The 22,269-nt window shown below is 37.4% G+C and overlaps 1 protein-coding gene across 1 annotated transcript in view; it reads left to right on the plus strand.

The window, feature by feature from the left end:
• Positions 1 to 22,063, plus strand: part of RABL3 (RAB, member of RAS oncogene family like 3) — a 57,261-nt gene extending 35,198 nt beyond the window's left edge. The window contains exons 5-8 of the mRNA XM_072613891.1: positions 4,710 to 4,860; positions 16,124 to 16,195; positions 19,935 to 19,973; positions 20,768 to 22,063. Of these exons, the coding sequence (XP_072469992.1) occupies positions 4,710 to 4,860; positions 16,124 to 16,195; positions 19,935 to 19,973; positions 20,768 to 20,833 (328 nt within the window). The 3' untranslated portion in view covers positions 20,834 to 22,063. The remainder of the gene's footprint in view (positions 1 to 4,709; positions 4,861 to 16,123; positions 16,196 to 19,934; positions 19,974 to 20,767) is intronic.
• Positions 22,064 to 22,269: the final 206 nt, after the last annotated feature.

Genomic DNA, 22,269 nt, shown 5'->3' on the forward strand with positions numbered 1-22,269 from the left:
TCACTCATCAGTCTATGAGGTTCTACAGATATGTTTGGTTTAAATCATATAGCCAAAAAGCCGGAAGCTTACTGAACTAATTTATAGCATTGAATGCACTGCATAATCACTTGAATGTGTGTGGGCAGCCTGGCAAAGTCATATGGGGGGAGCGGCAACAGACTATTAAGGTGGTGTTTTTTTGTTCCCACTTTGATTAGAGACAACTCGATAAAGTCATTAAGTTTAAAGAGACAGAAATGCAAAAGTGTTCATAATCATGCCAACGATGAAACAAAACATTTATGAATCTCATTCAAGTACTAAATCCTAAAAGCTAAGATAGTAGTGATCTCCAGTGTGCTTACTTTTAATGATCCTAGTATACATTGTGTATTATGTTACTAATATCTTAAAATCATCTCATGATTCTTTAAAAAAGTATGAAGGAATTTACAAGCAAAATGCCAAAAATTTAAAATTTGAAGTCTTGAAATGGTAATATAATTGTGAACAATCTACTAGAACCAAGCTGTACAGCGCACAAATTATTTCCAATGATAAAAAAACACTTGACAATTGGCTGGTTGTTGTCCTTCATTCTTGAAGAGGACCAAAATGGCATCACTATGTTTGTCTGTGGCTGATCAGACCAGTACAAGCTCAGAATGCTCTACTGCAGGTGGGGCACAAATAATCCACGTGAACATTTGAATGGAGATGTCTCTAAATTTGCACATATCATATTTTTTTGAACTACTGCAATTCTGCTTTGCTCATAGAGCACAGCCCCTTTTGACTGCCCACTATGCTGGGCAGTCATTTGCCGGTGTCTGCCATGTCATATAATCAATTCCAAAGCTCCAAGAAGACCTTGAGAGTGTCCTTGTGTCGCTTCTTCTCACCATCTTGTAAGCATCTTCCTTGTGTGAGTTCTCCATAAAATAGTCTTAGGCAAGCGTACATTTGGCATTTAGACAACATTGTCCGCCCATTAGAATCTCACTCTTCAGTAGAATTTGAATGCTTGGCAGTTGGCTTGAGAAAGGACCTCAGGGTCTGGTACCTTATCCTGCCAGGTGATCTTCAGAATCATCCCAAGATATTTCAAATGGGAGCGATTCAGTTTCCTGGCATGGTGCTGGTAGACTATTCAGGTTTCACAGGTATACAACAATGAGGTCAGCACAGAAGTTCTGTAGACCTTCAGTTTGGTATTCAGCCTAATAACACTTTTCCCCCACGCTTTCTTTCACAGCCTCCAAACACCCCACAGGGTTTACCAGCAAGAGAGTTCGCCCACCTCTCTAAGAAGATAACATTTAATTCCATTGAAAGTAAAGTACAAGGGAAGCTTAAAGAGATGCTGGATTCTTAACTCACTCAGTAAGAAAGCAGATGAAATTCAGCTTTAAGCTGATAGTAACAATCCAAAGAACTTTTATAAGTAGCCCTGAAGGCTATTTATGGGCCAAAAGAAGTAAGATGTATGTAAATTATTCAGTGCTGATGGTGCATATGGAAACAATAGAAAGCAGAGGTTAGGGGACTGGGGCGATAGGAATGAAAGGTTAGTACTAGATAAGGACATGATCCTAGAGATGGGCAGAGCACTTCCAGACAGCACATGTCTGTTTTCAACACACATCAATCAGTGCTGAAGCCAGTGATTATTCACTTTAGGCTGAAGTCAATCCCTTTCTAGTCAGATTTCTAACTTGGCAGTAGCAGAGACATGCTCTGCATTAATTCTGTGTTGTCTGATTCTTTAATTCTCCTTTTCCCACTTTATTTGAGAGCATCTCAAAGAAATGCCATCATAGTGAAGTCCTATGATCTACCCTGATTGACTGTTACAGCCCCTACTCCATAACTTCATTTCAAATCATTCCAAAACATCAACCTTCCTATACCTATACCTCCCTTCCTTTCAGCAGAAAGTTTCAATGCCTGCCATCTTGGGAAAATCTTAGAGATCGCCCATGCTGTTTTCTCTTTTCCACTATTGTGCACTTTTGCTCCACTCTCAGAAGAAGAGATGACCCTTCTCCTCAACCACACTAGCCCTACCACTTTTGGACACTTATGTATCTCTTCCAGGAGCTTTTCCCTTAAATTGGTTTCTTTCTTTTTACCTTTAGTCTCTTTGCCCACTAACTCACTTCATCATTAACTTCAAAAATGCCAGTTTTCTTCCATCCTTAAATACTTCCACTGGACCTTCAGTTTGCAATTATTCTCTTCTCCATCTTCTAACCAAAGTTTTAGAAAGGGCTGGCTACATTTAATGCCTCCATTTCCTCAGCTCTGACTCATCTCTTAGTCCCTTGCAGCCTGACTTTTACCTCCCTGAAACTGCTGTCCACTCACATAGCAATCCCCTGCTTCAGGCCCTCATCATCTCTCACCTAAACTATTGCAGTATTCTCCTCGTTGATCCTCCTTCTGAAGTCTCTTCATTCCAATCTATCTCCTACACATCCACATCCACAAAGTTGCCATCCCTAAAGCCCTTCAAGGCTCTTCAGTGACTCCCTAAGTACCTTTAGGATTAAATAGAAAAGGTGCTATTTGGCGTTTTGTAATGCTAATGAGACTAAAGATCTTCCCCATCCATTAATGGGCCTGCCCATTTAGGGAAACTTGATTAGAGGTGGCCCACACCATTTGTTAGTTTTTGGTTCTCAAGGGTTGTGGTGCCCTCTGGCTCTGAAAAGTGTGTAAATACTCTGAGGTGAGGTTTTACTTTGGGGCTTACTCATTAGGAGTGTTTGTTTGGCCACGGGAGACTCTGGGTAGACTCTAAGCCTCCCCTGCCTCTTCCCTTGGCTTTGAAAACCTAGATGTTGGTGCTTCTCTCTCTGGTATCGCTGTATGTATGTAATGACAGTTGGATCTGTCTGTTGATCAGTGATGCATGTATTACTTATGGTCAGGGAGCTGGAAGCCCTGTCTATTGATTATTATTTCTTTGTATTTTCTCTGAAGTTCAGAGACTTTTTTGCCTGAACTCAATGAATAATATAGACGTGCTTGATTAAAGTGATTGTTGACCCCCTCAAAAATTGCCTTTCCTTTGAGAGAAGCAAATCTAAGAACCTGTACAGCAGACCCTCCTGGATGTGTCAGGGTGCTTGCTGTTACACATTTAAAGCCCTCTGCAGTCTGGCTAATTTCACATCACTCTCCCACATACTGTATATTCTGGTAGATTGATCTATTGCTATTCCTTGCACATAATTTCCAAGCTCCAACTCATTCCTTTAAATAGACTGTTGTCCATACCTGGCTCTTCTGCCTCACCACCACCTCTTAGAATTCTGCGCTTCCTTTAAGACACAGTCTAGGTGCCACATTTCTTGACCCTATTAGTTGTTAATTCTCTTCCCTTATTAAATCTCATTGTCTTTATTTTGTATTTTCTTTTTCTTTTTTTTTTGTAGTCATCTTGTTTCTTCTTACTAAAAAGTAAATTACCTGAGGGCAGGCACTGTTTGATTCTTAGTCTTTATAATCCAGTGCCTAACAGTGCCTGGCATATCGTAGGTGCTTAAAAGGGGCTTTTTGAGTTGAATTGCATTGAATTGAGTTAGTTTGTGATATTATTAGATTTGTTTAGATTTATTTGAAAATGTGTGTTTTAATTATCTCTGTGTTATTCCACACTATTAGTAATAGGGTTTAAAAGATATTTTTAAAAGATTTTGTTGGGACAGCTCTCCCTGTATTATTTGAAGTGGAGTGCTTCCACTAAAAAGATTTTTGAATATCACTGAAGTACATGGTTATTAATTTATACATAAAGATACTTAATATACCTATTAGGCCCTCAGTTGTTGAAGTAGTTCCAGAAACTTGTAGCTTTAGCTCAAAAAATTAATGAGTAAAGAAATGAGACTTGGTAAATGGGGGAAAGCATCAGTGGATATGTAAAAACAGACAACATAATGGCATCAAAACCTGGTCAGATATACACATAAAAGGAAAAAAATATGCTCATGGAAAGAAGATGACTTTGTAACTGCCTCATTAAAATTAATATGTAGTCTTTTGCTTTCTTTATTCTACAAATAAAAGTTTACAGTTACATTTACAACATGTATGTGACTTATTTTGTTGGTCATTTTTTATATTTTTATGCATTTGAATATCTGTACTTAATTGATGGAAGTTAAAAGTATTCTTTTAATTGGACAGGTAGATGGACCAGTGGCAAGAGTCTATTGACAGGTAAATGATAGTATCAGTAAAATAAACAGAATTTTTCTGTTGAAAATTTATGATTTTTGATGCTGCATGAAAGGAGCAGAACCAGGAGAACTTTGTACACAGTGAGGAGTTTTTCTGGTAGTAGTCCTTCACAGCAATGCAAGGCCTTAAAAAATTCCCAATGGTCTCTTAAGGCAAAATGCCTTCCACATCCAGAGAAAGAACTGTGGAATCCAATAGCAGAATGAAACAGATCATTTTCTTTTGTATTATGTTTTGGTTTGCTTTGTGATTTCTCCCATTCATTTCAATTCTTCTATGCAACGTGACTAAGATGAAAATGTATTTTAATAGGAATATATGTGTAGAACCTATATAAAATTGTATGCCGTCTCAAGGAGGGAGTGGGGAGGGAGGGGGAAAAGTCTGAGATATGTGAAAGTGATTGTAGAACACTGAAAACAAATAAAATAATTTAAAAATGTTTTAAAATTTATAATTTTCACTTTTCATTGTAACAGGGATTATGACCGAGAACAATTTGCTGATCACCAAATCCCCCTGTTGGTAATAGGAACCAAACTTGACCAGATTCATGAAGCTAAGCGCAGTGAAGTTCTAACTAGAATTGCTTTCTTGGCTGAAGATTTCAATGCAGAAGAGATTAATTTGGTGGGTAATACTAATAATAATCACTAACATTTATATAGTGCTTACTATGTGCCAGGCACTGTGCTAAGGGTTTTACAGTTATTATTTTTTTTTGATCCTCACAATATCCCTGGGAGGTAGGTGCTATTATTATATCCATTTTACAGATTAGAAAGCTGAGACCAACAACACTTAAGTGATTTGCCCAGGGTCACACAGCTAGTAAGTGTCTGAGTCTGGATTTAAACTGAGGTCTCCTGACCCCAGGCTCAGCCCTCTATCCACTGTACCACCAAGCTTCCCTGGTATTTCACCAGCAGACGTTGGTGTTGTCAGAAAAGCCTATCGTTAGTGGATTAAGGGACATTGAGATATTGTAGGTCATTTAATATAATGGGTACTTAAAAGTTTTCAGATGGATCAATGATCCTGTCAGTTTGGAGTCTCTCTTCAGTGATACAGACGACAGTGTGTTCCTGCCTTACCATTCTGTCCAACTCTTAGCCATGTCCTCCCCTAAGTTCCTCCAGTATACTGGAGGACTTCCTTGATTTTTCCTAACATTGGAAGGATACAAGTGGAGTACTCTGGAGTCGACCTGTCTTCCCTTGCCTTTGTCTCATGGCCAGTCCATCTTTTCTTGTCATATATTTCCCTAATAGCATCTTCTACCCTTTGAAGTTTCTTATTAGTTCCTAACTTTTCCCATCTGTATGATGCAGACAGTATTACTTAAACCTTAAATTATTGTCTAATCTACCTCCCTCAACTTATAGTTGAGGAAACTGAGGCCCAGGAAAGGGAAGTAACATGCCCAGTGTCACACACCTAAGTTATTAGTGGAGTCATGACTATATCCTAGATTTTGTCAATAGCTTCCTCACTCTTGTTCTTTTGTCATTAACCTGTATGTTTTAACTCTTTGATCACTTACAAGTCTATGGTCATTTACCTGAGTAAGTTCATTCTTTTGTGCCAATTTATTAGACAGTTAGCCTGTTTTCTGGCACCTAGCAAGGTATATCATGTGTAGTAAGTACTTAAGAAGCATTGGTTCTGTCAAATTAACCTGATGTAAAGTAACCTATCCACTGTGGTGATTTACTTGTGAATGATGAAAGTTATGGCCTTACTATAAGGAAGAGAAAAGCAAAGTAAAAATGTTTAGAGTAGAGGGTAATGAGATTCATACCTTGAATGGTATGAACAGTATCACTAATTCTGTGCCTCGGTTGCTCCTGCCTTAATGTGTCAATTAGTTACCTCAGCTTTAAAATCTGCAGTGAAGGGCAGCCAGGCATATGAAGGAAATGAATCTATCCTAATCATTTAAATTCCTCTATAAACATCCGTATGCTTACATAGGCTTTGAGAACCAAATATCACACAACGGGATTACTAGACAAGCTGAAAATTATTAGTTTTTCTCATGTGGTAATATACTGCGGATTACTGAGCCTCCTTCTAAACCAGTTAGCACAGTTAGGGCTTACTGCTAACAATACCACATGATACTGTTCCCTTGTAGGCCAAGCACTGTCAAATGGGGAAGAATGCTCATAGGCTACTCCTTAACCTTGGCCAGCATTTCTTTTTTTTATTAGTTAATTTATTTATTTTTCATTTTCAACATTCACTTCCATAAGTTTAAAATTTTCTCCCCCTTCCTCCCCTCCCCAAGACAGCATGCAATCTGATATATGTGTTCTACATATACATTCCTGTTAGACGTATTTTCACATTAGTCATATTGTATAGACGAATTAGAAAAAATGGGAGTAACCATGAAAAAGAACAACATAAAATAAAACAGAAAAAGAAAATAGTCTGCTTCAGTATGCATTCAGACTCCATATTTCTTTTTTCTGGATGTGGATGGTATTTTCCATCATGAGTGCTTTCGAATTATTTTAGGTTCTTGAATTGCTAAGAAGAACTTGGTCTATCAAAATCAGTCATCTCACACTGCGATTGTTACTTTGTATAATGTTCTCCTGATTCTACTCACTTCACCCAGTGTCAGTTCATGTTAAGTCTTTCCAGGTTTTTCTGAAATCTGCCTGTTCCTCATTTCTTATAGCACAATAGTATTCCATTACATTCATATACCACAACTTGTTCAGTCATTCCCCAATGTATGGGAATCCCCTCAATTTCCAGTTCATGGCCACCACAAAAAGGGAAGCCATAAATATTTCTGTACATGTGGGTCCTTTTTCCAATTGACCAGCATTTCTGTTACAGATGCATTGAAAGGGAGATAGACAGAAATGGTAATGGTGGCTCTTTACAAGTCATTTGTCTCCAGTTCATGCCTCATTACAGGTGGATGAGTAGTTTCTACTCTTTATCAAGTCTCTGCAACTAGATCACCTTCCCCCAGGCCATTCTCTTGAATTGTTTATATCCTGTTTTGCTGTGGAGTGTGGGCTCTTTACTTTAGGAATAGCAGTGCCACAAGCAAAAACTGACTCTCAGCCTTCCTGTCTCCTTCATTTTTCACCATGGAAGATTTGGTATAAATGCCTTAAGAATCAGCACTGGATTTTGAAATATTAGAAGGCGACTCCTGTGTAGAGTACATCAGGTCCCTGTACTACCAGTTTCAAGATTACTCAATTTTAAACAGTACCCAGAAGAAAAATGGACTAAACTGAAAACCAAATTTATTTTATTCTTATGGTTCCTGTCGATTTCAATCAAAATGGTTTTGTGTTAACAGTGGCTGTAGGTTTTCCTGATCAGTCTAGAATATGTCATTCATCATTCTCTAACAAGGATGGGGCCAGTTTTACATGTTTTTAGGATCTGGAAAATATGTTTATCTGATAGAGTTTGAGTGCCTTCAAAGAGTTCACTCACTTGATGAAGAACTTTGGACTTTTGACAGTGGCCAGCCTCTGAAGCTAACTAGTAACCAAATAGTAGAGAGCTTTGAGCACCAGGAAAATGAAAATGAGGGAAGTTGATACCAAGAAAAAAACATAATTAGAAAGAAAAGTCACAAATTTAGGTGAAAATAAGCAAGTTTAGAGTCACCAAAAAGAGGAAAGTCTAACTATTTGAATGCCATTATAATTTTATTGATCACAGATCTATTAAGTGATAAATCTTCTTAAATCTGACCAAAAAAAAGAGCCTGACAATGCAATTATATAGTTTAAACAGAAGATGTTATTTAAAGTGTATGTTTATATGGTAAGCAATGAAAGAGATCAGAGTACAACTTGTACATAGTCTTTAATCGAAATGCTTGTACATACTTCCTTCAGTAATCAAAGATTCCTGATTTCATCTATGTGAGCACTCACTCCCTCCTTGCCTCACAGCATAGATGAATGAGTTCCTATGGCAAAAAAACTCATTACGTGATAACAAACATTCTGTGATGAACTTTTCCAGACTTAGCCAGGCTGATCACAGACAACAGACATATCTAGTGTTATCCACTGATCTGGCCTGTTCTTGGGGCAGCAGATAATAGCATATTTTAATATCCAGTCTCCAAGCCTTTGATGAGGCATCAAAATGAGATGTTATACTCTTATCAGAGACACTGTGGTTTGGATATCTTGCTTTTCTCAAACTTAGATAAGTGTTAACAGCTGTCCATTTGCAAAATCCTGCTGTGTCACAAATTTTTTTTTTTTTAAGATTTAAATTTATTTATTTATTCTTAGTTTTCAACATTCATTTCTACAAGATTGTGAGTTCAAAATTTTCTCCCCAATTTTCCCTCCCCTCTACTCCCTGAGGTGACATGCATTCTGAGTAGCCTTTCCCTCAGTCTGTCCTCCCTTTTATCATGCCCCTGCCCATCCTGGATAAAATAGATTTCTATACCCCATTGCCTGTATATCTTATTTCCCAATTGCATGTAAAAACAATTTTTAACATCTGTTTTTAAAATTTTGAGTTCCAGCCACCTCCATTGAGAAGGCAAGTATATAGATTATACATGTGTAGTTATGCAAAACACTTATGTAATAGTCATGTTGTAAAAGACTAACTATATTTCCCTCCATCCTCTCCTGCCCCCCAATTATTCTTTTTTATCCTGTGACACTGTCCCTTTTCTAATGTGTTTGCTTCTGACTATTCCCACCCCCAATCTGTCCTTCCTTCTATCATTCTCCCCCTTATTCCCTTCTCCCTAATTTCCCATAGGGTAAGATACTCAATTGAGTGTATATGTTATTTTCTCCTTAAGCCAAATCCTATGAGAGTAAGATTCACTCATTACTTCTCACCTCCTCCCTCATCCCTTCCATTGTGAAATCTTTTTCTTGCCTCTTTTATGTGAGATAATTTACCCCATTCTATCTCTCCCTTCCTCCTTCTCCCAATATATTCCTCTCTCACCCATTAATATTATTTTTTAGATATCCCTTCATATTCAACTCACCCTGTGCCATCTATCTATCTGCCTGTCTATCTTTCTATCTATCTGTATTTATCTATCTTTTTCCTCTAACTTCCTTAATACTGAGAAGAGTCTCATGAGGTACAAATATCATCTTTCCATGTAGGATTGTAAACAGTTCAACTTTAATAAGTCTCTTATGATTTCTCTTTCCTGTTACCTTTTTATGCTTCTCTTGATTCTTAAATCTGAAAGTCAAGTTTTCTATTTAGCTGTGGTCTTTTCATTAAGAATACTTAAAAGTCCTCCGTTTTCTTGAATGTCCATTTTTTGCCCTGAAGGATTATACTCAGTTTTGCTGGGTAGGTGATTCTTGGTTTTAATCCTAGCTCCTCTGACCTCTGGAGTATCCTATTCCAAGCCCTGTGATCCCTTCATGTAGAAGCTGCTAGATCTTGTGTTATTCTGATTGTTTTTCCATAGTACTCAAATTGTTTCTTTCTGTCTGCCTGCAATATTTTCTCCTTGACTTGGGAACTCTGGAATTTGGCTACAATATTCCTAAGAGTTTTCCTTTTGGAATCTCTTTCCAGAGGCAATCAGTGGATTCTTTCAATTTCTGTTTTACCCTCTGATGCTAGATCATCAGACCTATCAGGACAGTTTTCCTTAATAATTTCTTGAAAGATGATGTTTAGGCTTTTTTTTTGACCATGGCTTCAGGTAGTTCAATAATTTTTAAATTATCTCTCTTGGATCTGTTTTCCAGGTCAGTGTTTTTCCAATGAGATATTTCACATTGTCTTCCATTTTTTCATTCTTTTGATTCTGTTTTATAATTTCTTGATTTCTCATAAAGTCATTAGCTTCTCATTTGCTCCATTCTAATTTTGAAGGAATTATTTTCTTCTCTGAGCTTTTGGACTTCCTCTTCTATTTGACCAATGCTGCTTTTTAAGGCATTCTTCTTCTCATTGGTTTTTTGGACTTCTTTTGCCATTTGGGTTAGTCTGTTATTTAAGGTGTTATTTCCTTTGGTATTTTTTTGAGTCTCCTTCAGCAAGTTATTGACTTGATTTTCATGATTTTCTTGCATCACTTTAATTTCTCTTGCCAACTTTTCCTCTATTTCTCTTACTTGATTTTCAGAATCCATTTTGACTTCTTCCATGGCCTATGACCAATTCATATTCCTTTTAGAGGCTTTTGATGTAGGAGCTGTTCTGCTGTCTTCCTGTGGTTATATGCCCTGATCTTCCTTGTCACCAAAATAATATTTTATAGTATGAGTTCTTTTACGAAGTTTACTCATCTTCGCAGCCAAACATTTGACTTTCTAACTCTTTGTCAAGGTAGAACTCTGCTTCCAGTATAGGGGTAGGGGTGCGGTGGGGAAGGTGGGGAGCTGTGCTTGATCCCTCTCTGTGGACCCAAAGCTCTGGAAATAGCCTCTGCTTCCTGCTGCTGCTGCTGTTGCTGCTGCTGCCACTGCTGCTGCCACCACCCCTTCCATCTTGGGGCTGGGGCTGGACCAGGCTAGACTCCTCCCTCACCCAGATCCAACAGAGTTCTCCTACTGACCTCTCCTGGCATTTGTGGATTGAGAAGTCTGGAAACCACCACAACTGCCAATGACCCAGTCCCCTGAGGCCTGCTCTAGTCAGTCCTTGCCAGGGTGTGACCTATGTAGGACTGCATTCTGCTCCCTGCCCAATACAAAATACCCTTCCTGTTGACCCTCCAGGATTTGTTTCACTCTGCCATTTTGTGGGTTCTGTAGCTCTAGAATTTGTTTAGAGTCATTTTTACAGGTATTTGGAGGGCTTTTGGGAAGAGCTCAGGAAGGTCCCTGCTTTTATTCTGCTTATCTTGACACCGCCCTGTATCACACATTGTCGACTAGAAACTATTTGATAGTTTCTAGAAACTATCTATTTCTAGAAGCTGGATATTCAAACTATACTAGAAGGTCCTTAGGGTTATGATTCTGACTTGTATATATTTCAAAATGAGTTTTTCAAAAAGTTTAGTAAGTGTCTGAAACATAAGATTTTAGATTTGTGGAGTCTCTTTTTATACTAGGAACTTTGAAATTCCAAACAAAAATTATTTCAGCCACAGAAAGTCATTGTCAGAGCAATTCTTTTAAAATTCATTTTTGGATATTTTATGCAAAAAATAATAATAAAAACCTTGTATCTCTTGTACTTTATAACATGTTTTAAAGACCATATAGTATTCTTTGCTGTTATTATTCTACAACTTTGGCATCAACTTCTGACCCAAAGCATAAGGATATATAGACAGTGAATTTTGTTTAATGGGTAAAATAGGTGATTATAAATGTGCATACTTTGAGGGAGCATCAAATAGACTTTAAGGTCAACAGAACAGAATAAAGCAGTTATTACTCAGAAAAAAAACAAATTTAATTTCCAAGAGGTCATTTATAGAAAGTTCAAAGCTACATGATTCTCATCTCTTTGATAGATTCCAAAGCATGTTTAGCCTAGAAGTTATATCACCCTCATCTTGATGATAATGTAGGCTTCACCAAGAATTGGAAGGTATTTTAAAGTAGGAAACAAAGGTTTCCTTTCAGGGACACAGCTATGAATGCCCTTGACTGCTATAGCCCACTTGCTCCCTGCCAGAGGTGAAATAGCTGTTAATTTTCCATCAGTGGAGAAGGTCTTGCCACTACTAATCATTTTTTATTCCAAAAGCCCAATCTTCTCTGCCTACCCTTTATACCAGATCTTTTGTTTTTCTTCTTTAATTTTTGGTTAAACAACATTGTAATATACTTCATTATTTGGATCAGTAGCTATCATTTGTTTATTTGTTGGTAGCAATAACATCACTCTCTGGTATTTGCCTAGGGATTTAGAACCATGTTTCTGATAGGTGGAAAATCCCTAGCTGGTGTTCTCCAGTGCTTCAAAAGTCTGAACTGAAATGTTAGACAATTCCAACCATTACCCTGTAAAATCATCACTGAGCATCAGGACTGAGATCATTTAGAGAGAAATTACATATGATTTTTTATTATGATGACCTAATGTTGAATTATTAACATTAAACCATTTATTTCTGTAATCCAATTCATCAGATAATCATTTGTTCAAAACTTTTTTTGAAAATCAAAATAAGATTGATTGGGTTTCTGTTCATTTCACCCATAGAAGGATTTTTATTTGTCTCCTAAACCTTCACCATTTCCTAATCTCTCTCTAGAGGTAAACCACTTTCAGTTACATAAGACAAATCTAGTGGTATGTGACTGTTTTCTGAATTTACCATTGAATTGAAAGATGATGTCTGTTTCTTCTAGATATATGTCTCTACATTATTAATTTCTGTTTCATGAGCTTTGAGAACATATAACAATACTTTTCCTCATGTTTGACAAGTTAATGCTCAATCTATTGAAACTTTTTCAAATTAAATTTTAATTTTTTTCCATAATTACTTGTAAAAACAATTTTTAGTATTTGTTTTTAAAACTCTTGAGCTCCAAATTTTCTCCCTTCCTCCCTCCTCAAACCCCTCCCCCCATTTTGAGGGCAAGCAGTTCAATATAGATAGATTATAAATGTGTAGTCATGCAAAACATGATATCTCACACAAAGTGAGAATGTGATAACACCTTATCCTGAAAGAAACAGAGTCTCCCATTGCATCCTGAGCCATCTCCAGTTGTATTGAATATCAGGCTAGTTGACCCAGGTGGCTCAGAAGAAGAAAGTGAGGTTGGTGACCTTGCACAGCCCTCCCTCACTCAAATCAAAGTCAACTGCAAGTCATGTCATCATCTTGATATCATGATCCTCTTCAAGAATGAAGGAGAAACACAACAACAACTTACTGATTCAGTGCCATACCAATCAGACCACCAAAAAGTTACTTTATAGAGTTGAGAAAAAAATAGCAATTCATCAGGAAGAACAGAAGGTCAATAATATCAAGGGAGCTGATGAAAAAAATGTGAAAGAAAATGAAAAAAACATGAAAGAAGTACCAGATCTCAAACTGTACCACAGAGTAATAATCATCAAAGTCTGGTACTGGCTAAGAAATAGAGTGGTGGATCAGTGGAATAGATTAGGTATACAATACACAGTAGTAAATAGCCATAGTAATCTAGTGTTTGACAAAACCAAAGAGCACGAGAATTCACTATTTAACAAAAATTGCTTGGAAAACTGGAAAGGAGTTTGATAGAAACTAAGTTTAAATCAACATCTCACATTGTATACCAAGATAAGGGTGTGTCATTTAGACATAAAAGGTGATATCATAAATATATCATGGATTATGGAAAATTTTACCTGTCATATCTATGGATGAGAAAAATTTATGTCTAACAAGAGAGAGGATGACAGGAAATAAAATGGATAATTTTGATTACATTAAACTAAAGTTTTGTATAAACAAAACCAATGCAGCCAAGATTAGAAAGTAGGAAACTAGGGGCAAAATTTACAAATTTCTCTCATAAAAATCTCATTTCTCCAATATATAGAGAACTGAGTCCAATTTTTAAGACTATGAGTCATTCCTTGATTGATAAATGGTCAAACGATATGAACAGGGAGTTTTCAAAGAGATCAGTGTTATCTATACTCATGTGAAAAAATGCTCTAAATTACTATTGATTAGAGAAATGCAAATTAAAACAGCTCTGAGGTACCACCTCACAACTATCAGATTGACTAATATGGTGGAAAAGGAAATGACAAATGTTGGAGAGGATATGGGAAAATTGAGACAATAACACACTGTTTGTGGAGTTGTGAACTTATCTAACCATTCTGAAGAGTAATTTGGAACTATGTCCAAAGGGCTATGAAACTGTGTATATCCTTTGACCCAGCAATACTACTACTAGGTCTGTACTCCAAAAAGATAAAAGGAAAAGGACTTGTATGTACAAAAATATTTATAATAGGTCTTTTGTGATGGTAAGGAATTGGAAATTGAGGGGCTGTCCATATCAGTTGAGAAATGACTGACCAAGTTGTATTTTATGATTATCACGGAATGTTGTTGTGCCATAAGAAATGATGAGCAGGGTGGTTTTAGAAAACTCTAGGAAGACTTAAATGAACTGATACAAAATGAAGTGAGCAGAACCAGGAGAGCATTGTACACAGTGACTGCAATACCTTACAGTGATCAACCGTGAATGACTTAGCTACTCTGATCAATGCAGTGATCCAGGACAATTCAGAAAAACAATTCTGAAAAAATACTGCCTCCAGAGAAAGAACTAATAAAGTCTGAATGAATATTGAAGCATAATTTTTTCACTTTCTTTTTCTTGCTTTTTTTTTTGCAACATAGCTAATATGGAAATGTTTTTGCATGATTTCACATGTATTATTGATATCACATTTCTTGCCTTCTCAGTGGATGGGGGAGGCATCAACGGGAGGGAGAGAATTCAGAACTTTTTTTTTTTAATTTTAAAGCTTTTATAATAAATATTCATAGTCAATCAGGCCCTTTCTGTCCAGAGGTTGGATACCAGTCCTGTGGTATCATGGTTAGTCATTGCAGCGATCAAGTTCTTAAAGCCTTTCAAAGTTGTTCATCTTTACAGTACTGTTGTTAAATAAGTTGGGCTTTTGGTTCTAGGAATTTTACTCTGCAATAAGTTTTCCCAAGTTTTTCTGAAATCATTTCCCTAAGTTCTTACAGCACAATCGTATTCCATCACATTCACATGCCACAGTTGGTTCAGCCATTTCCCAATTAAAAGGTAGCCCCTTAGTTTCCATTTCTCTGCCACTACTCAACGAGCTGCTACGAATGGTTCTGTACGTTTTGGAACTTCTTTCTTTGATCTCTGTGGAGCGGTATAGCTGAACCTCCCTTCTGTCTGACTGATGTCCAGTTTGTCCACTGCTTTTTTCAAATAGTAATTCCTGGTATTATCATTTTCATCATTTTGGCTCAGGCTACTCATAAGCAATTAATATTTCTCTAATTATTTAGATCCATCTTCATTTCTGTAAACAACATTCTCTAGTTGCATTTATAGAGTTCCTATGTGTAGCAGATAGGCTACTAAATAGTTAATACACCAGGAGGTAAGTTTTTTTTTTTTTTGGAGGGGGGAAAGCAAGACAGTTGGAGTTAAGTGACTTGCCCAAGGGCATACAACTCGTAAGTGTCAAGTGTCTGAGGCGAGATTTGAAGGGTCCTTCTGACTCCTGAGCAGGTGCTATATTCACTTTCCCCACCTAGCTGCCCCAAGGTAAGTTCTTAACCTGCTGCCTTCAGGCTTTTCTTTTTTTGTTTCAACACATGTCTTCTCTAGGGCCCTGTGCCCTTTGTACCTTCAGACCTAAGCATTGCATCTTGAGTCTTTGGAAGAAGTAATTATGCTTGTGTCTGGTGTTGCGTTTGACCTGAAACTTCAAATGATTTTTTTCATGTCACATTGGTTATGAGTAAGTGTTCTGTGAGGATTAGTGGAGAGGACTGGAATTGAAGAATTCTTACCTAGTTATGATTCTATTACTAATTCCCAGTGTGGCCTTAAATTAATTAAGTGCTTAGCACCTTCAGCTTCAGCACACACAGTCCCTGGCACATGGTAGGTATTTGATAAATGCTTGTTGGCTGGTTGATTTTTCATTCAAAAAATGCTAGCATTATAAACCTACCTCAAGGAGGACCATAGAATTGATTGATTGGTCACCAAAAATAGGCAACATTACCTTTCTGTAACACCTCTCATCATTTATTGAGTTAATCGTAATTTGAAAACCACCTATAGAAACTGTTTGTAAAAGTATAATGCACTTTATTTCTCTATAGAAAGACCTACTAATAATTATTAGAATTAATAAAGAGTTGTTGTTGAAAAATATAAGTCAGTGCTCATGATAGATTTTGTGTTCCCTTTTCTAGGACTGCACAAATCCCCGATACCTTGCTGCAGGATCTTCCAACGCTGTCAAGCTCAGTAGGTTTTTTGATAAGGTAAATTCTCACTTTCTTTTCTAATATAAGTAGGAGCCTGTGTATTATGAGAGTTAAGGATGTGGCTTGCAGTGTCCCTTTATTCCTTCAGGCTGAACTTAGCAACCTGGGGAACATCTGCTATTTCTTTCCTTATCTGTTAGCATAATTGCTCATTGCCTGCTGAAGTATTCATACCTTTGTCCACAAAGGATAACTCATGACTATCAGAGTTTAAATTTTTCATTTTTGTTATTTGTCAGTGGGCAACTGATCCCACTTGTGATTTTAAATACACATTCCTTTGTGTATACACATTCCTAAAAAAAAAAAGGTGCTCACCTGATGCTAATACAAGTCCTAAGGATTGTTTTGATTTGCTAGACTGATTCTAAGTACTTATTAATCCCAGACACATGTAATTTCTAAAGTAATTGCTACATATGAAGTTGATGTCCTGATAATTCTGTTTCAGAGACTTTTGAATTCCAATTATTGACCTATTCTTGAAGTGCTGAAATGGAATAAAAATGTAAGATGACTCAACAAGCTCATAAATTAGGGCACCATTTGTCTTTGCCTTGGCAAAGTCACTTATCTGCAGAGCTGCTCAAGTGGCAGTGTTCATATTTCACATTAAGACAACTGGAGAGCAGAATGAACTCTTTTCTCATCTTCTTTCAAAGTTCAAGGTACTTCTTTCAGAGTACATTTCTTTTACCAGGACTTCTCTTGTCCTCACCAATGAAAAAGGTTCTCCTTCCCCAGGCTTTATTGGCACAGTTTATCTGGATCCTTTCTTTGCCCCTGGTCTGATACTTATTTGTGCACATGTTTTATCTCCCTGTTAGATTATAAACTCCTGGAGTGCAGGGACCGTCATTTTTTCATATTCATATCATCAGCACCTCACTCTTAGTGTGTACAGTTCTGGAAGGGAGGCAGGAGAAGAGGGTATGAGAATCAGGAATAGGAATCTCTCCTTCCCTATAAATTTCTTCTCTTGGTATGCCCCTTTGTCTTTGCATCTCCAGTGCCTTCTATGTCTTACACATAGCAGACATTTAATAAATAGGTATTGGATTGGATTGGTTTGGTTTGGAAGTTGCCATAATCACATACGCAGTTGAGGCACACACGCATACACAGACACACACACACACAGACACACAGAGACACAGACACAGACACACACAGAGACACACACACACACACAGACACACACACAGACACACACACACACACACACACACACACACACACCCCTTTCTTTGTAGAGAGATTTCCAGAGTAGGAATATTCCACTGCCTTCTCATTCCCCATATCATCAGAAAGTACTCCCTGTGACCTGACTCAGATTTAGTGCTCTCTGGCACGTAAGAAAAAAGATTGGGGGAACCTGAGCTTCCAGGCTTTTTCAGCTGCAGCAAATTTGGGGTTTAGTATTTAGATTAGCAAACATTTTTGCTTATCAAATTTAAGAATTGTCATATGGATTAGATTCTTAAATGATCTCACCTAATACTCATTACCAAAACATTATGAAGAAAATCATTAGATACATTATGAGCAATATTGTCATGTGACAGCAAAAAGAAATTCAAGAGAAAATGACTGGATTATCCCCAGAGCATTTAGAAACAAACCAGAAGGAGGAAAACAGACAGGTACAAAGTAGGAATAGACCTGCTAGAATTTCTCTTTATTTTCATCGATGGGCATAGTGGAACTACCAGTGTGGTGCTGCAAATGTGCATATTACCAAGATGCCAGATGAAAACTGGTAATGGTGCTTCAAAAGATATAAGAAAAAATGGCTAGATTTGACCCAGAAGAAATTTGTATTCTATGATACACTTTAACTCTAAAAATATTAAGAGTCGAATTTAAAGATTTAAAAAGAATTAAAAAAAAGAAATTTAAATTGGCGTTGCAGGTGTTCTCAAGATATCTCAAAAAAGGAGAGACAGCAAGAGAATGAGAAAGATCACAAATAGTGGTTTTACACAACAAGGCAACTAAGAAGATAATTGTAACTATATACCCATAATGCTTGCTTACTTTCTCATCTTCATAAAATCTTTGAGAGCAAACTAGGCCCATATGAAGGATATCCTTGATGAGTCCTTGAGAAAGGAAAAGGCAAGATTGAGAAGGTGGTTTTCTCTAGATTATCACATCAGTGTAGCTACACAGCTGCCTGAAAATTATAGAGAATATGTAAGTTCTCATTTTGTTCCCTAATTTTAAGAAAGCATTTGACTTTGAATAGCTTTGAGAGTTTTTCCAGGCAAGGTTCCTCTCACATATACCTCATAATCATTTAAAACTCCATGACTGAGATGAGCACAGACACAGCTTTGTTCAGCAACATCAAAGAAGATATTCAAACAAGCTGATCGATAGATGTTCAACAGAGATCATCTGGTGACGTGGAAAATGTCCTGTGTAAAGTCCAAATGAAAGAAGGTTTTACTCTAATGAAGTTTCACCTGTCCCTTTTTGCAATGATAGAGCACTACAAAACTGCCTCAGAGAAATCCATCACAATGCACAATTAATCTATCTCATCTTCCTCTTGAGGAAGACAAAAACGGATGAAAAACTCATCTAGTTGAACAGGTAGCCTATTGACTTAGCCCATAAATATGCTTGGATAAGTGCTGCTAGTGATCTGGGCTGAGAATTGAGGACGCTATCAGACTGGATTGTATTTGGGAAATTGCACAGCGGTCTCAAATTGATTACCACTGAAAAGCTATTGAATTACCATTGAATAGATGAAACCAGTGAATACCATTATTCTCAGAGTAATGGTGTTCACTGATGAATTATCTCAGAAGAATTAAAAGGACAGCTGGAAATGAAAAGATGCATGACAAGCAAGCAAAATGTAGTATATTAGCTGTAGTGGCTCATGCATGAGAAGTTGCATAAGGAGTATATCACTGGAAAAAAAAATGGGCTGGTCATATTGAGAAACATGACCAGGTGGTACATTGGTATCCCTCAGTTACTAAAAGAACAAGTGGGAGATGTGGGGAAACACAGACAAGTATCACACATGATCAAAAGGAATGGAATGGGGTATGATCTTCACCATGTAGGCAGTACCCGTACGGTTCTATTTAAGGAATAGTATAGAATTTCTGCCCTTAGATTTTGAACTATTTTATTTTTTCCCAGGAGGGTTTTTATGCCGTGGTTTCTTCATTCTCATGGAGATACATCTGCCCCTTACCTGAGCACCCTTGTTACAGTGTAATTTATCCTGACTCCAGCCACTGCAACAACAAAGATCAATATTGATTATTTTTCACATGTTCTCCATCACATATTAAAATAATACTAACATTGTAATAGTATATCTTATTTTCAGTTGTTTTTTCACTAATCATTACTTTACACAGATCCATCCACATTCTTTTACCTGGTCTTCTTTGTGACTAAGGATAAGGACACCCAGCTGTTAATGAAACGTCCTAATTAAGGGTTCAGTTTGTGGTCATGAAAAAGAGCATAGCTAACTGTATAAATGGAGATCAAGCTCGCAACCTTGGCCTGATTAGCTCTGTGCTCTGTCTAAGCTAACTGGCAACAGACTTTGCTTTAAATTGTATGAAGCCTCTTAATTATAGATTAATTAAGGTCTCTTAATTGTGGATAAGCCTTTGAGTCCCCTGAGTAGCCATCACAGTTAACCACTTTTTCCAGATATGTGTATTCTACATTTGCTAAATCATCTCTCACTTTCCAACAGGTCATAGAGAAGAGATATTTTATTCGAGATGGTAACCAGGTCAGTGACCACCTTTTTCTTTCAGTAAAGTGAGGCCGATAGTTAGAGTTAAGGTGCTACGTTTTATCTTTTATGATGTACACTGGCTCTAGAAATGTTTTCCTGGATCTCAGATATGAAATGGTAATCACCATAATGATTCTCAAAAGACCTGTATCCTTAAATCTTTCCCTTGGATTTGGAATAGTTTGATTTCTAAAGCTTTATGGGGGAAGGTGGGGAAGAGGGAAGACAAGGAAATTAGGGTTAAGTGTCTTGTTCGAGGTCACACAGCTAGTCAGTGTCAAGTGTCTAAGTCCAGATTTGAACTCAGGTCTTCCTGACTCCAAGGCTGGCCCAATTTCTAAAGCTCTTTAGATTATAAAAACACAGAGTGACAGGGATTCCTCTTGGCTCACAAGGAACCACATGTCCTGTTCTCTTCTATTCCTAACATTAAAGAACAGGCTTTTGTAATGGTATCAATTCATTTTGAACTCTAATATATTAATTAAGTAATGTTCAGTCTTCACCTGGCATTTCTTCTTTCTTAATTTAGTTGATGCTGTTATTACCTATACCTGTTTGGCAGATATACCTATACTTTGGCAGCATTTTTTCCATAACTTATTCTTACAGTTTTGAATTTCTTAGTAAAACTTCTATAAACTAGTTCCACAATATAAATGTGTGAATGCTACCATTGAGTTATTTCGCTATAGAAAAGGAGAATTAAGAGAAAAGACATTCATGTTATCAGGGAGATGAATGTGTCCCATCTGTGTTAGACATAACTTTTTATCTTCCTGCTACAGATGCCTGGCTTTCCTGACCGAAAAAGATTTGGGGGAGGAGTTCTGAAGAACCTGCATTATGACTGAAATATACTCACGCTTTTAAAGAATGAACAGGAACGAACAGATTTTCTCTTCCTGGTGGGCTCCGGGGCAATGTATTGGCTGCTAGAATGTCCAGCCTTACATCTTCCCCCACTAATGGAAAAATAAAGGGAATGACAATAGGGGTTATTTGCGAGTATGGAAGCCTTTCTTCCTTCTCTATCCCTGGCTTCCGTGGATTGTACAGCCATGTGGAAATAGAGAATACTATCAGATTTAAGCATCAAATAGCAGTGACTTGGCAAGACAGCGAAAATTTACTCTTGCCCAGTACAGAAAGGTTTTCTTGTGTGTCTCATCTAAACTTAAGTATATTTTAAAATGGGTGCCTCTTGGTTTAGACTCTGAAGAGGAGAGGTTTATATTAGCCAGTCCTTAAATTGTTTTTAGTAGCTGTCTTTCATTAACTTTTTGTCATTTTCAAAGAGGAAAAGCAGAATCAATTGTCTCCATTCCAGTCACATACTCTTCACCATAGTAGTCTTGTCTGCTGCCCTTCCTCTTCCTTATAAATGGCTCAGTGGCTACAACAGGCAGACTAAGAGCCGCAGGTAAATATTAATATAAATTAATAATACGTGGCCAGCAACAGGAGCAGAAAAATCAATAAATTGGTCAGAAGTTGGCAGCTTCCTGAATCCTGGAACCATTGAGCTCTACCTGCCTGCAGTCCTCACTGAAACCTACTTGGGAATGAGCAAGGAACATGTGTAGGCCAGCAGGGAGTGACTTACAGCCCTTTCACTCATTTATTTGAAGTAAAATTCAACTCTGGAAGAGTAAATCTTAGTTCACTCACATGTACTCTGTGAATTCGGAATATTCTTCTTGGTGCCAGCATTGGAGGATTCACTGTGAGAGGAGTAAAAATAGGCTTTGCAGCCACACATTCACTAGAAAGAGATATGAATTATGGAACAGGATTCTTGGCTTTCTGGATGGCCCAGTAATTGGTTTAGGATCATGTCAGTTTTTAGCGCAGCCTTCCTTTTTTGATTTTTGCCCATCATTTTTTCGTGTTATAATGAATCCTGCTTTTGCGGCTTTCCTCAGAGTCTCCTTGATTGACCCTCTGTCCTCTCCCCACCTCCCGTGTTCATCTCAGCTTCAATTATTTCCTCCCTCCCCCCGCATCTCTCTCCATGATTTTTTAATTAAGTTCCCACCTCACCACTTCTTTTTTCATTGTAAAAATAAAGCATTCACACTCCAGTTTCTCCTCTATCTTTTTCTCCCATTTTAATTACATTTCAACACTTAAGCCAGTCCCGAAGCAGAAGAGTTTACAATAGGGTTTTACAAGAAAGGTTTTGGAGGGTTTGGGGACCACATGTCACCCCCACTTTCTCCCATAGTTGTCACCACATTTGAATAGGGTTTGGTGGTGGGAGGCAGGGGTGGCAGGACTCTAATACCCC

This window comes from Notamacropus eugenii, chromosome 5 (assembly GCF_028372415.1).
Source record: "Notamacropus eugenii isolate mMacEug1 chromosome 5, mMacEug1.pri_v2, whole genome shotgun sequence".
NCBI lineage: Eukaryota > Metazoa > Chordata > Mammalia > Diprotodontia > Macropodidae > Notamacropus > Notamacropus eugenii.